The following is a 15,721-nucleotide window of genomic DNA, read 5'->3' as shown; positions in this document are numbered from 1 at the left end:
TGGAAAAGCATAGTTTGACTAGAGATAGTCAGCATGGCTTTGTGAGGGGCAGGTCATGCCTCACAAGCCTTATTGAATTCTTTGAAGATGTGACAAAACACATTGATGAAGGAAGAGCAGTGGATGTGGTGTATATGGATTTTAGCAAGGAGTTTGATAAGGTTCCCCATGGTAGGCTCATTCAGAAAGTAAGGAGGCATGGGATACAGGGAAATTTGGCTGTCTGGATACAGAATTGGCTGGCCCATGGAAGACAGAGGGTGGTAGTAGATGGAAAGTATTCAGCCTGGAGCTCGGTGACCAGCGGTGTTCCGCAGGGATCTGTTCTGGGACCTCTGCTCTTTGTGATTTTTATAAATGACTTGGATGAGGAAGTGGAATGCTGGGTTAGTAAGTTTGCCGATGACACAAAGGTTGCTGGAGTTGTGGATAATGTGGAGGGCTGTTGCAGGTTGCAACGGGACATTGACAGGATGCAGAGCTGGGCTGAGAAGTGGCAGATGGAGTCAACCAAGTGTGAAGTGATTCATTTTGGAAGGTCGAATTTGAATGCAGAATACAGGCTTAAAGACAGGATTCTTGGCAGTGTGGAGGAACAGAGGGATCTTGGGGTCCACGTCCATAGATCCCTCAAAGTTGCCACCCAAGTTGATAGGGTTGTTAAAAAGGCGTATGGGGTGTTGGCTTTCATTAACAGGGGGATTGAGTTTAAGAGCCGCGAGGTTATGCTGCAGCTCTATAAAGCCCTGGTTAGACCACACTTGGAATATTGTGTTCAGTTCTGGTCGCCTCATTATGGGAAGGATGTGGAAGCTTTAGAGAGGGTGCAGAGGAGATTTACCAGGATGCTGCCTGGACTGGAGAGCATGTCTTATGAAGAAAGGTTGAGGGAGCTAGGGCTTTCTCATTGGAGCGAAGAAGGATGAGAGGTGACTTGATAGGGGTGTACAAGATGATGAGAGGCATAGATAGAGTGGATAGCCAGAGACTTTTCCCAGGGCGGAAAGGGCTATCACCAGGGGGGCATAATTTTAAGGTGATTGGAGGAAGGTTTCGGGGAGATGTCAGAGGTAGGTTCTTTACACAGAGAGTGGTGGGTGCGTGGAATGCGCTGCCAGCGGTGGTAATAGAAGCAGATACATTAGGGACATTTAAGCGGCTCTTGGATAGGTACATGGATGATAGTAGAATGAAGGGTATGTAGGTAGTTTGATCTTAGAGTAGGTTAAAGGGTCAGCACAACATCGTGGGCTGTACTGTTCTATGTACACTGTAGCGATTCTGTGATTTTATGACGTGCAGAACATAGTGGAGCCATTAAAAACAAACCTGGACAAGATAGATGGGGAATGAGTGAGAGAATCCCTGTTTAATGTACTCTCCAGCACAATTTAAGACAAAGGGAAAGCAATATGTGGAAGAGAAATAGAAAGAATATCCGAACACATTTTATGTTTTAAAAAATATATATAAATGCTTGCACTAGATAGGAAAAATGTTTCTTTGAATCCCATCCTTGGCCTTATGAAGGCCCAGGCACATGAAGCATGAAGGTGGACACCAACTCACTTGAGATTCCCTATGGATTGCCATACTGACTCAACAGGTCTCCCTGTTGGAAGTCCTTGTGCATGACTTTTGAGTGCAGACATGATTGGGCTGAGGCTGTATTATACAAGAGGGGGAAAAGAATAGAAGGATATGCTGATAGGGTGAGATAAGTAGTGGGAGGAAGCTCATATGAAGCATAAACTCAGACACAGGCCAGTTGGGCTGAATGGCCTGTTTCTGCACAGTACATTCTACGCAACGATGTCCAAAAACGTGGCAACAGTCAATGTTCAGGCTCACACATGAAAATTAACCATTTGGCGATATATTAAGGCATGGAACAAGAGCCTGTAAAGCCATTTCTGTTTCCCACCCCCACTTCCCATAATGGGAGGACAAAAAGATTCACAATAGAAGCAGGAGTAGGCCATACAGCCCAACTGGCCTGTTCCACCATTTAATATCATGGCTGATCTTCTACCTCGTCTACTTTCCCGCCCTATCCCCATATCCCTCGACTCCCATAGTGCCCAATAATCTACTGATCTGGGCCTTGAATTTACTTAACAATTGAGCATCTCTAGGGTAGAAAATTTCAAAGATTGACAATGCTGTGTGAAGAAATTTCTCATCCTAATCCAAAATGGTGAACTCCAGCAGGGATCAACATACTTTAGTTATGCATGCCAAGCAAGAGACACATGTGGCTTTAAAATTCAGTACGAAGAACACAGAAGTTGGGGAATGGTACAGGAGGGTGCAAGGGTAAGTGCGGAAAAAGAAAATCTGATTATCATTTGACATATCTAAGTTTCAGAGAGGTATTTAGAGCCTCCCTCAAATAAGATTAGCCTTACAGCAAATTTATACAAGTAATTCCACACCCCTTAATTACCGATAGAGGCAAATAGCATCCATCAATATTAATGATAAGAAAGCTCACGAGTTTTGCGCCTATCCCTCATATTCTCTTTTTGTATAGAAGGTGCTGATAAACAAAAAGATCATAGGATGGCAATTACACAGGAAGTGTATTTACCTAGTCACATCATTTTCTCAGAATTCTTAGCCTGAGGGGAAAAAAATATTCTCTCAGCACAGATCAAAGAATGAATGAGTGAGTGAGTGCTCTGTGCAGACAAACATTAAAAGTCATAAAAAAAGCTGTTGGAATTAAATGGAGAGAACAGTAGCGCAATTAAAAGATTGTTGAGCAGTGATGAAGTGATGCCAAGCCTAAGTTTTAAAAGAATGAAGATAGCAAGCAAAAAAGACTAAAGGTGGAACAAGGTTGAGGTGCTCGGAAAGAGCGTAATGGGCCTTAATTTCAATACCGAATCTCCCATTTTCAGCTCAGTGACTGACTGCACCAATTGTTGAGTAACCAGGCTATACCCTTTAACTGGCTCGATGACAGTGGCACCAGTGTAGTCCTCTCCACCCTCTGTTTTCACCACAGGCATCACCAGGTCATGCTTCATTGCCTAGCAACACAAAGAAGATTACTGCAGCATCTCATTTTTCTACATCAACTCAGGAGATGCTTTGCAATTTGTTTTTAAACAATTATTGTATTTTTTGATGTAACAAAGATCATGAGGTGAGCTCATGGGGAGCTTGCAGTATTTTTGCACCTACACATCTTTGTACCTGCATAAAAAGCCTAAATTTATAAACATTTCTTATAACACTATTTGCAACCAGGTCGTCTTAGCATTACCACAGTAAGTTCTACATATATAGCACCTTTGACATAGTAAAACGTCCCAGCCAGCTTCAGAGGAGGAGTGTTAAACAACATTTGACACCAAGCCATAGAGATACACGACAGATGACCAAAAGCTTGGTCAAAGAGGTAAATTTTGAGAAGTGTCTTAGAGAAGGAGAGAGGGGTAGGGAGGGTATTATAGAGTTTTGGGCCTAGACAGCTAAATGCATGGTTACCAATGGTGGAGTGAGAAAAACTGGGATGCACAAAAGGCCAGAATGGAGGAGCACAGGGATCTTGGAGGACTAGGAATATAGGAACAGGAGAAGGCCATTCAGCCCCTCAAGCCTGTCCCATCATTCAATGAGATGGCTGATCCGTGGCCTAACTCCATATACCTGCCTTTGGCCCATATCCTTGAATATCTTTGCTTAACAAAAATCCATCTATCTCGGATTTAAAATTAACAACTGTTCTAGCTTCAACTGCTGTTTGTGGGAGAGAGTTCCAAACCTCTACCACCCTTTGCATGAAGAAGTGCTTCCTAACATCTCTCCTGAACGGTCTGGTCCTAATTTTTAGACTATGCCCCTAGTTTTAGAATCTCCAACCAGTGGAAATAGTTTATCTTTATCAAGCCTGTCTTTTCCTGTTAATATCTTGAAGACTTCAATCAGTTCACCCTTTAGCCTTCTAAATTCTAGCGAAAACAGGCCTAATTTGTGTAATCTCTTCTCGCAACTTAACCCTAGTCCAGGTATAACTCTTGTAAACCTACGTGGCACTCCCTCCAAGGCCAATATATCCTTTCTAAGGTGTGGTGCCCAGAACTGCTCACAGTACCCCAAGTGGGTTCTAACCAGGGTTTTGTACAGCTGCAGTATAACCTCTGTGTCTTTATACTCCAATCCTCCAGATATAAAGGCTAGCATTCCATTAGCCTTTTTGATTATTTTCTGCACTTGCTCATGGCATTTTAAAGATCTGTGCACCTGAACCCCCAAGTCTCTTTGGACAACCACTGTACTTAACCTCTTCCCATTTAGAAAATACCCTGCTCTATCCTTTTTTGGTCCAAAATGGATAACCTCAGGCTTGCCCGCATTGAAAACCATCTGCCACAGTTTTGCCCACTCACCTAGTCTGTAAATATCTCTTGGCAATTTTATGCTATCATCTAGACTGTCTACAACTTTGTATCATCAGCAAATTTGGATATATGACTTACTACACCATCATCCAAGTCGTTAATGAATAATGTGAATAATTGAGGCCCCAACACAGATCCCTGCGGGACACCACTAGTCACATTCTGCCAATCGGAGTACTTACCGATTATTCCCACTCTGTCACCTACCACTCAACCAACTTTCTAACCATGTCAATAATTTACCCTCAACTCCTTGGGCTTCTACCTTAGTTAAGAGTCTCTTATGCGGGACCTTATCAAATGCCTTCTGGAAGTCCATATAAATAACATTCATAGACACTCCCCTGTCCACTACCTTAGTCACCTCTTCAAAAAATTCAGTGAGATTTGTCAGGTATGACCTTCCAGTCATGAATCCATGCTGGCTGTCCCGGATTAACGGAAATTTTTCTAGGTGCTCAGTCACCCTATCCTTGATTACAGACTCCAGCAACTTGCCCACCACAGAGGTCAGGCTAACTGGTCTGTCATTTCCTTGGTTCCCCCTTTCACCCTTCTTAAAAAGTGGAGTGACATGTGCAACTTTCCAATCCACAGGGACCACTCCTGAATCTAGGGAACTCTGAAAGACTATAGTTAGGGCATCTACAATGTGCTCCCCTACTTCCTTTAATGCCCTCGGATGGAAACTGTCAGGTCCTGGGGATTTCTCACTCTTTAGTTCCATTAATTTCCTTGTTACTGATGATTTACTTACGTTAATTGTATTAAGTCCCTGTCCCCTATCAGCTATTAATGTTTTCAGGACTTCCAGCAAGTTATCCTCCTTTTCAACTGTAAATACTGAGGCAAAGTAATTGTTCAACATGTCTGCCATTTCCCCATTATCAATGACAATATCTCCATTTTCAGCTCTTAGTGGGCCTTCATTGCTCTTGACCACCCATTTTCCCTTTATGTAACTATAAAATTTCTTCTTATTGATTTTGATGTCCCTTGCAAGTTTCCTTTCATAATCTCTTTTAGTAGCTCTTATAAGCTGCTTTGTGACCCTTTGAAGGTCTTTGTATCGATCCGATTCGGCCGGATCTGTGCTGCGTTTTGCACTTTTGTAAGCCATTTCTTTTTGTTTTATGCTATCCCTAATCTCTTTAGTTGTCCATGGGTGTTTTTTCTGTGAACTGGACCTTTTGCCTCTCAGGGGTAGGACTGTAGGAAGTTACAGTGTCGAGGCCATAGAGGGATTTGAAAACAGGATAAGAATTTTAAAATCAGTGTGTTGTCAGATTGGGAACCAGTGTAGGTCAGCGAGCACAGGGATAATTGGTGAATGGGATTCGGTGCTAGTTAGGATACAGGCAACAGAATTTTGAATGAACTCAAGTTTTATGGGGTGGAAGGTAAAGGCCTGCTCGAGTCTGAAAAAAAAACCTGACCCAAACCCGACAGAACCACATCGGACCTGAGCCCGACCAGAGTCCTTCCATTTTTTCCCGCGCCCGACCCGACCACCAGAATATTCACTTCACCTACCTTCCGATTCTGAATCAGTTTTTTACTTTTTCAGTTTGTGTAGATAAGCAACAAAAACTGTAATTGGACTTGAAAGGTTGTTTAAAAAGATGAAATTGGAGCCACAAAGTCAGTGACTGTTTGGTCATGAGTTAAACAGAAACCCATGGAGTTGTGCCCAGACAGGTTGTGCCACACTGTACCAGTATGTGTATTGCTTAAAATAAACACAGCAATTGCCCGAAGGCTCAGAAAATATTATACGTTACCTAGACTCCTGCTTTACAGGTTGAAATATTTGCTGCAAGTTTATCCAGTGAGCAGCTGAGATGCAGAGACCAGGGAGGTCCTGAGTGATTATTATAAAATATACAGTATTTATATAAAAAGTATAAAATGATCACTGTCAGGACTCTAGTCTACACACATACAGTGTGGCACAACACCATGGGTCAATGGCCAATTTACCTATCAACCTGTGGGAGGAAACCGGAGCACCCAGCGGAAACCCACGCAGACACAGGGAGAATTTGCAAACTCCGCACAGGCAGTACCCAGAACTGAACCCGGGTCGCTGGAGCTGTGAGGCTGCAGTGCTAGCCACTGCGCCGCCCAGTATTTGGTACCGGTCAAGTAGTGTGTCAACTTAGAGAAAGTGGAGGGGTCAAGAGAGGTGGTAGTGAGGTAGAGTTGGAGAGTTGGGTGTTAGTGTACATGTGGAACCTGACATTCTGTTTTCAGATGACGTCACCAAGGGGCTGCAAGTAGATGTTAAACAGGACAGGGCCAAAGGACTCAAGAGGTAACAGTACGGGAGTAGGAAGACCGGCCAATGCAGGTGAGGGCAGTCCCACCCAGCTGGATAATGCTGGACAGGCATTGAAGGAGGATGGTGTGACAAAGGCTGCATACAGGTCAAAAAGGATTGACAAACTTCTGTTTTAGCAAGTCAAGGTTGCTAATGCGACAGTTCCCACATTTGGCTCTTTAGTTCAGCATAGTTAGTTTCCAAGTAAAGATTCCAACAGTATACTATAACCATCAATCTCAGAAAAGCATACCCTAGTGCACCAAATGCAAGCCAGAAGGTCACTTGCAGCCAAAAGGCAGATACGACATTCATTTCATCAGGCAGGGCTGGATTTAAACTTAGATCCCAGAGATGAAAGGACTATCACCAAGTCACTGTACCAACAAGTCTCTTGCAGATCAGATTTGTATAAACAAGTAGATTATTCACTATTGTTCAATTAATGCTGGGAACTAGATATTGGAGAAGTTCTCTGTGCAATGTGGAAGTTATGTGGCACATTCACTGAAGATGTTACAGCTAACTAATCACTTAATTACAAAGCACCGCTTTGGTTCTTACCTGTCGGAGCAACTGAGAGACCACTTTGATCTGCTGTCCTCGAGAAAGGAGGTAGGGGAGAGGGACCCCCGTCACTCTCGCCATTTCCATATAGTTAATGACGCACATCAACTTCTCCAACAGCCGCAAGGGCAGGTAGGCATCCTTCAGACAGTAGACAGCCAATCGCCTTCGTGTTTGCTCATTACCATTCTAAACAAACAGAATGGTGGTGAGGAGATGGGCAAGACAGAGTACAAAAGATGTAGTGAACAGATGCGACAAAGGAAAAGATAACAGCTGATAACTGCAATGCACAGATCAGAAAACTACCCACATATTGCAAAATTCACATTTTAAATTGTTTAAAGTTAGTCAAAAACACTTCAAGTACAAAAGGTTAAACTACAATTAAAAATAAACCTATCACTTTTGAAATCCAGCTCAACTTCAAATTAAGCTGACCGAACCAGTCTGAAAAATCAGCCTTTAATTAATAAACTAGATAAAAATATTTTAGAAAGGTGCACGATTTTGATGTACCCGTGTTATGCAGAACCCAGTGGCTTCTCTCTACTGCTTGGCTGTGATTGCAATATCAAGCAAGATGTCCAGTCACACGTAGTTTGGGCGCAAGTAATCATGTGACTAGGAGTAGGATGCATTCGTGTAAAATTTTAAAGGCCAGAACTCAACAAGCTCAGTGTTACTGGTGCAAATCCAGCTCACAGAAAGCTTATGACATTTCCTACCTCTTAATATTTCTTTAGTCATTAGTCTAATTCTTAATAGACTGGACAGCACAGCAAAGAAATAGCTCTCAAAAGTAATAAACTTATTGGGATGAATGCTGGAACCTTGTTCAGCGAGTTACTTGAAATGAAATCTGAAAGTCAGATCTATTTAGGGAATTCAGCCCCAGCCCCACCAATTATTATAAAATTCAATTAAAGGAACTCAAGGAATTCAAATTCTTTGAATTGGAGTTAACATACGGAGAAAGATAGCACCGCCTCTTTCCCACACCCAAAACCATACACATCTCACTACTGGTTACCTGCAGTTCTGTGATGATTGAGTGTTGAACATCTTCCTTCTGCTCCTGCAGGAAGTGGAAACTCACCGCGTTGAGTGTGTAAGATCGTAGTTTGTAGTCGCGCAGCAACACCTGTCCGAAACAAAAGCTGCACACATTACTTCGAAGAGATAAAGTCAATCAGCAATTTCCAAATGCAACAGCTGGCACTTGTACAGCTCCTGTAACGTGCTGAGGACATCCCAAAGAAGCTTTGATGTGCAGTCACTGTTGTTTTATAGGCACAGAAAGCAATGAGATGAATGTCAAGTTACTTATTTAGCTTTTGGCGGTGATATTCGAGAGATAAATGTTGGCAAGACTGGGATAGTTCCCCAGTTCTTCTTTGAATAGTGCCAAGCATATTTTGAGAAGTCAGATGGAATCTCAGTTTAATATCTCACCTTAAAGATAGCACCTCCAACAATGCAGTACTCTGAAGTGTCAGTCTTTTTTATGTGCTCAAAATACTAGACTGGGCTTGAACACAGAAAACACGAGGAGGCCATTCAGCTTCTCAAGCCTGTTCTGCATTTCAATTTGAATGAAAAACTGCTTCACTGCCAAACAGCCTAGCTCTAATTTTAAAATTATCCTCCTCTAAGAGGAGACAGTTTCTCCGAAACTACCCTTTCGAATCTTTATCATTTTAAATTCTTTGATCAGATCAATACTATCTAAACTCAATGGAATACAAGCCACCTGCCCTCAATTTAATCTTTTAGTATCTGGTATCATTCTGGCAAAGCAGCACTGTACACCTTTTCCTATTTTCTGCCCAAATAGATATGCACACTCCAGATGGGGTCTGAGTTAAGGCTCTGAAGCATCACTTCTTCACTTTTAAATTAAAATCCTTGAGATAAAGGTTAACATTCCATTAGCCTTTGATTACTTTTGGTACCTGTGCACTAACTAGATTTCAGTGACTTGTGTACCTGGACACCCGAATGACTTTGCTTCTCTGAGATCCTCATCTCCCACTATTAAGAAAACATTCCGATTTGTCTTTCTTGGATCCAAAGTGAATGACTTCATACTTTCCCACATTGTACTTCATCTCTTACAGTCTGCCTCCCCAGTCTGTCTATGTCCCTTTGTAAATTCCTCCTCCAATCCACACAACTGTTCCTCCAAACTGAGTCATCTGCAAACTCGGATGTACCAATCCCTATTCCTTCATCCAAGTCATTAATATAGTGAAAAGCGGAGGCCTCTATACAGATCTCTGGGGAACATAATTTGTTTCATTCTGCCAATCAGAAAAAAAATTCTCTACTGTCCGTCTCCTACCTCACAGCCAATTATCAATCCATATCACAAGGATGCCTCCAATTCCACATTCTCTCATTGTTGTTAATAATCTTGTGTGGAATTCTATCAAATGTTTTCTGAAAGTCCATAAAGACAAAACGCCCCAATCCACCACCTAATGACCTCCTTAAAAAGGTTAAATCTAGAACCTCAACAAATGAAAAACCCACTTTACAACAGAAGTGGGTTGCCGTAACCCCCTAATACCATGTTACTTACTCATTTAATAGCTTTACACACCTGTAGCAGATCAAACTGCACTCTTCCCTCTATGTTGATCACTTTATTCTCTCTACGGCCCATTTGCCGAGACTGAAATGAAGAATCTCGGATTACAGATTTAATGCTGGGAATACGACCCAGGAATGGGAATGTCATCACCTGAAAAATAATAATTTACCCAGATTATTACATGATGGCAGTAAATCACAAGGATAGACAATAGAACAGTGGTTCAACTGTGTTCTTTACCATGTTTGCATCAGTCAGATCTGAACCAATACCCAAATGATGAAATTCTGTTTGAGTTTAGTAGCATTTCCCCAATCTCAGCCTGACACCTCAGAGACAGTAAGAGGAATGAAATTTAGTATGCAATAGAAACATTTCACCTCTTCACTTTTTCTTAGAAAATAAATCTTGATAAAGGACTGCTTGAATGCTGCATAAACACCATGTGGCTTTTGTTTTAATTCGTTCCTGGGATGTGGGCGTCGCTGACCAGGCCAGCATTTATTGCCCATCCCTAATTGCCCTTGAGAAGGTGGTGATGAGCAGCCTTCTTGAACCACTGCAGTCCATGTGGGGTAGGTAGGAGTTCCGAGGCGATACACTAGTAGGGAGGGGGAGGACTGAAATAATCATGGTGGGGAGAGCAGGGAAAACATTTTTTATTGGCTGTGGGGATGGTGAGAAGGGGTTGAAGGCCAAAAGTGACAAGGTTGGGGGGGGGGGGGGGGGGGGTGTTCAGGGTGGGAATAAAATTAATGTCTGTCATATTGGTATATAAAACAACCATGGTGGGAGGGTTGGGAAAGGGCCTCCTGTTTTTGATTTTGATTTTTAAAAATTAACAAAGTACTTTCTCTTTAAACATTCAAATTTTTGTTAAGGGCTTGAAGCCCTTTAAAAATGGTGCCAGCGCCTGTGCAGTGGCTTCCGAGCCATTGCCTGGGACAGAGCGGCCACCCCCTCTACGTCATTGGGGACGGCCGCTCCACCCCCTCCATTTAAATCAGCCCCGCGTGAAATACCACGGGGGCTCAGTGGTGGGGCTTCCGCGCCAGAAGGCCGCCGGCTTCAAAGCATGCTGCCGTGAAGTGCGGCGCACTAATAAAATTCAGCCCACTGTGTCTGTTCATGTGATCGGCTCAGGAAGGCTTACTATTTTTGGGACCCTTTCTAAAAACCAGTGAATTGGACAAAGAGCAGGCATTTGAAATTTTGAAACTTAGACCTGACCAGCCTGGAGACTACAGAAAAAGGCCTCTCTTTGTAAAGGAAACTTGCATCTCTTGAAAAGAAACCCTGTATTTCAAACGTGCAGATTCCTATAGCCTCCTGTCTCTGAAGAATTCCTGCATCCAGTGAGATTCCCGTCACCTCCTGTGTTTTGGGGAATCCTGGAACCTGAGGAAAGCTTCTACTGCTATACTGCTGCTGTGAGTTCTAAGCAGACCTGTTGCTATATCCCTACTGAAAGTCCTATGTGACGCCACTGCAGCCAAATTGCCTTGAACGTCTACCCATCACAGACTGGTCATCAATCTCACCTGGAGAGACTTTAAGTGGCAGCTTAAACTCTAGGACACCTCACCCAACCAAAGAATTTCCTACCAGAACGTGACAAACTGATTTATTTTATTATTCCTTCTATTCCTAAGAAACAGCTGTAAACCAAAACCCCTTATTCCCAGATAACTTTTTTTTTTCAATGTGTGTGTGTGTACATGAGGACTAGGGAAATAAGGAGCTTTCATATAAATAGATTTATCTCATTAATTGTTAAGACTTATTTGTTTTCTAATAAACAGTTAAAGCTGTTGTATAAAGAAACCTGGTTGATGTGCTTTATTCTGGGGGACAAAGAGTGTATCTAATTTGGATATTCTTCAGTAGGTGGGAAAAATTTTATATGTTGTGACCCATGGAGAAGTGGGACTGAATTAACAGTGCATTTCTCCTGCCTTTGTTATAACATATCCAAGAGCAATGTTACAAGTTCAATTAGTAATTTAAGGATCAAAGAGCAAACCTTGTTAATGTCAGTTCACAACAAAATATTACCAAAGGCCTACCCCTCCCCTTTCAGTTAGGTAACAGAGAACAACTTGCAGAGTGAGGAGATATAAAATGAAGTTTCAAAATAGATTCTCAGTTTTCCTATAAATAACAATTGATTTCAATTTCAACTTTTGATGTTGAAGATGAATTAAAAACTATGTACATTTGCATTTGTTTCGGCCAGACTGTAGGAAGCCAGAGCCCACATGGCCATATTCAGCTCCCTTAACGAGGTGGCAGCAGCGTAGAAATATTGGATGTGAAAAAGCTGCTGCTGCCAAAGCAAGGGAGTCTGACTCGTAATGTAAAATCAGGATCAGCTTATGGAAGATGCTGTCTTGAAATCCAAACTAAAATAGCAGAAAAGTCACCAAAAATGGGCTGTCATATTTACCTTGAGTGCTTGTGCCCGGTTGACCAGGTACGGCAAGTCAAAGTTCTGAATGTTGTATCCAGTAATTATATCGGGATCAGCTATTCGAATAAACTCTGACCAAGCCTAGAAAGAGAAAAAAGATTAATCTGAACAAGGCTTTACGATATATACTCCAAAATACTGTAAATCAACACAAAGAAATACTGTGTTTCCGGCATTTTATTTTTGTTTCAGATTTCCAGCATCCACTCAGGAAGCCGGGCAAAGCACTTGTGGAGAGAAGTGACAAATTAACAATTCAGGCACCACTCAGGACATTCCAACGCTTTTCCAAAACATTGAGGCTGTCGGGGTGGAGTCAACTGAACATTTCAAAATTGAAGATTTTTGTTAGGCGAGATATGGATACAGATGCAGATCAGCCTTGATCTAATTGAATGGTTATACAGGATCAAGGAGCTGAATGGCCTACTTCTGTTCCTATCATTGCTCTCTACATTCTGTGCCATGACCAAGATAGTTGTTTGGTAGTACAGAACGTGAGTATTGCTGAAAACAGAGACATTTTGTTGAAGTTTTTCATCTTGCACTCATCAGGACAATTTGCAAGAATACCAATGTCAGGGAAAGCAAGCAATTTATACTGTATGAGAGGAGAGTTCTGATTGGTTAACAAGTGGATTCTAATTGGTAGAGGCGTTGCCATGGAGAATGCACCAGTTTATGACAACTGACAGAAAGAACATGTACACACATTGCGCCTATTTCAGCTAAACAAAATAAGCGACAGCCATTTGCTGGTTCATTCCTCAGGGCAATGCCTTGACTAGTCAAGCTGCCTGGTTTAAATTTCAAACAGTTAACTTTCAATCACCATAAACTGGTGCATTCGCTATGGCAATGTCTCTACCAGAGTCCACTTGCTAACCAATCAGCAGTCTCTTCTCATGCAGTATAAATTTGTTGCTTTCCCTTATATTGGTATTCTTATGAATTGTCCTGATGAGTATAAGATGAAAAGCTTCTACAAAATGTCAGTTTTCAGCAATGACTGAGATGTTCTGCCTGACTGCTGAATGTTTCTATCATTTTCTACTTTTGTTAATGTAACCACAGTTCACTGAAAGCTGTGTTTAGCAACCCCACCACTGATAGCAAGGTTGAAATCAAGAACTAGCCGAGTGTCAAATAATGCATGCGACCCTTCCCATGGCAGAAAGTATTAAAGCATCAGTCTACAGCTCTACTCTCAGAGTGGTGGGGGAGATGTGTTACAATTATTTCAAGAATAACTGATTTGAGTAATTTGTGTTTCTTTAAGAACACAGTACACTCTATTTAAAACAGATATCTCAAATAACGAAAGGCACCATAAATACAGCTGGACATATCACTGAGGAGGCTGGTAACACTATAAAGTCATTTCAAGAGTACAGAGATATTTTGTGTAAGCATGTGGGTTCAAGGGTACGATTTTTCAATAGGAGATTCCAATGAACAGGGAGGGAGAGGATATCCAGCCTGGTCACCTAGCAACCTGACACACTACAGGTCATCTGCCTACACTGGCACTCAGCTGAGGAACGGGGTGAGGTCTCACAGGAGCCTAAGAGGAGAAAATAACAAACCCGCTTAACCACGGTATACTAACACTAGAGTGACTCCACAGAAAACCTAATCTAACTGGTCAGTGAATGATAAAGTGTGAAGCAGGCAGTTATTCAAACCTTTGATTAACTCAAATATTTTTGTTCCAATTTTTCCCATTTTACATAGAATTTTACAGCAGGAACAGGTCATTCCGGCCAACTGGTTCATGCTGGTGTTATGCTCCACCTGAGCCTCCTCCCATCTTATCAGTATAGCCTTCTATTCCTTTATTCCTGATGCATTTATCCAAGTTCCTCTTAAATGTATCTATGCCATTCACCTCAACTACTCCATGTGATAGCAAGTTCCACATTCTAACCAGTCTCTAACCAAAAATATGTTTCTCCTGAATTTCTACTGTAATCATTATTGACTATCGTTTATTTAAAGTTTTGAACTCCCCCACAAGCAGAAACAGCTCATTTCTATCTTATCAAACCCCATCACAATTTTAAAAAGCTCTATCTAGTGGCTAAGTCTGAATAGAGAATAGCAGCAAACTTCTGACCTTGAAGGATATCACAGCCAAGCCCAAAAGTGCCCCCCACCCCAGCATCCACATGTGGCAACTTCCAGCAGGTGTCAAAGGACAGTTGTCAGCAGTAGGAAGCTTATTTGATTTTTCCCCTTCCTCTCTGGATTGAAGCTAGTTAAAACCAGGTCCGATGTAGTCCTGCATCACACTATGGTGTACAGCTGTTAAGCCATTCAAGCAGTCCCTTATCAAGACTTATTTTCGAAGAAAAAAGTGGAGGGAAAATATTTCTATTGTAGACAAAATTTATTCTCAACAAGACCTCAAAGTCAGTTCTCACTTCCACAGAAAAACCAATGAGTGCATTAACTTGCTCTTGTCTGTTCAATTTTCTGTGCTGATGCTAGAAACTGTGTAGATTATTACTGAAAGCTGTCAGGAAGCAGATTGCTTGGGGGAGATACTGTCAATATAAAGTACTCATTCCCCATTTTTTTGGATAATATTTGTCCTAGGATGTAGGCAAAACTAGCAAGGCCGCATTTATTACCCATTCATTATGAAGTGATTTGCTAGGTCACTTCAGGAGGCAGTAAGAGTCGACCATGTAGTGCGGACTAGTATCATGTGTAGGCAAGACTGGGCAGGAATGGCAGATTTTCTTCCTTGAAGGGGGTTAGTAAAGAATCTAACAGTTTGGATGGTCATGGTCATTTTTTCCTACGGCTGCGGGACCGCAAATTACCAGATCTATTGAATTAAATTTCACTGCTTGCCATGGTGAGATTTGAACTTACAATCTCTGGGTTGTTGAGCATCATGCATTCTAAAGGGGAAAAAAGTCACAGAAACAAAAATATATTGACCACCAAGAAACAGCCCAGTTTCCCCCCTCCCCCGAATGGAACAAAAGTACCAAGGGTGAGGTTGTGTACACTCAGCGAAGCGTGCAGCAGCCTACCCCACCACGTAATTATGACTGATTATCATACTGGCTGGTTAGATCTAAAAGTGGAGAGGTTTGAGACAAAACCGCAAAAATAAAAAAGCTTTTATATAAATTTATCTCTTCGTTCAAGAACGCAGGCCATTAAACCCTGTCTCTTGGGGGAACTAATCAGCTCTCCATCAACACATTTTTAAAAAATACATATTATCGAGAAAGCTTCACTTGCAAAGCCCATTTTACAGGACACCAAAGCTGCAAAGAGAAAAACATGTAAACCTTCTCCCTTCAGTGCCTCCACCCCAACACCAACTCAAAGTTTGGAGGGTA

General features: G+C 41.9%; 1 protein-coding gene across 3 annotated transcripts in view; it reads right to left on the bottom strand.

The window, feature by feature from the left end:
• The window catches only part of pold1 (polymerase (DNA directed), delta 1, catalytic subunit), a 153,117-nt gene that overhangs the window by 100,585 nt on the left and 36,811 nt on the right, over positions 1–15,721 (bottom strand). For all 3 annotated transcript variants that reach the window (XM_068019663.1, XM_068019665.1, XM_068019664.1), the window contains exons 10-14: positions 12,339–12,443; positions 9,902–10,042; positions 8,330–8,440; positions 7,294–7,485; positions 2,947–3,035 (exon numbers count right to left, since the gene is read on the bottom strand). In XM_068019663.1, coding sequence (XP_067875764.1) covers positions 2,947–3,035; positions 7,294–7,485; positions 8,330–8,440; positions 9,902–10,042; positions 12,339–12,443 — 638 coding nt within the window. The remainder of the gene's footprint in view (positions 1–2,946; positions 3,036–7,293; positions 7,486–8,329; positions 8,441–9,901; positions 10,043–12,338; positions 12,444–15,721) is intronic.

Source organism: Heterodontus francisci, chromosome 41 (assembly GCF_036365525.1).
Source record: "Heterodontus francisci isolate sHetFra1 chromosome 41, sHetFra1.hap1, whole genome shotgun sequence".
NCBI classification, from domain to species: domain Eukaryota; kingdom Metazoa; phylum Chordata; class Chondrichthyes; order Heterodontiformes; family Heterodontidae; genus Heterodontus; species Heterodontus francisci.
This window is presented reverse-complemented; position numbering and strand designations above follow the sequence as displayed.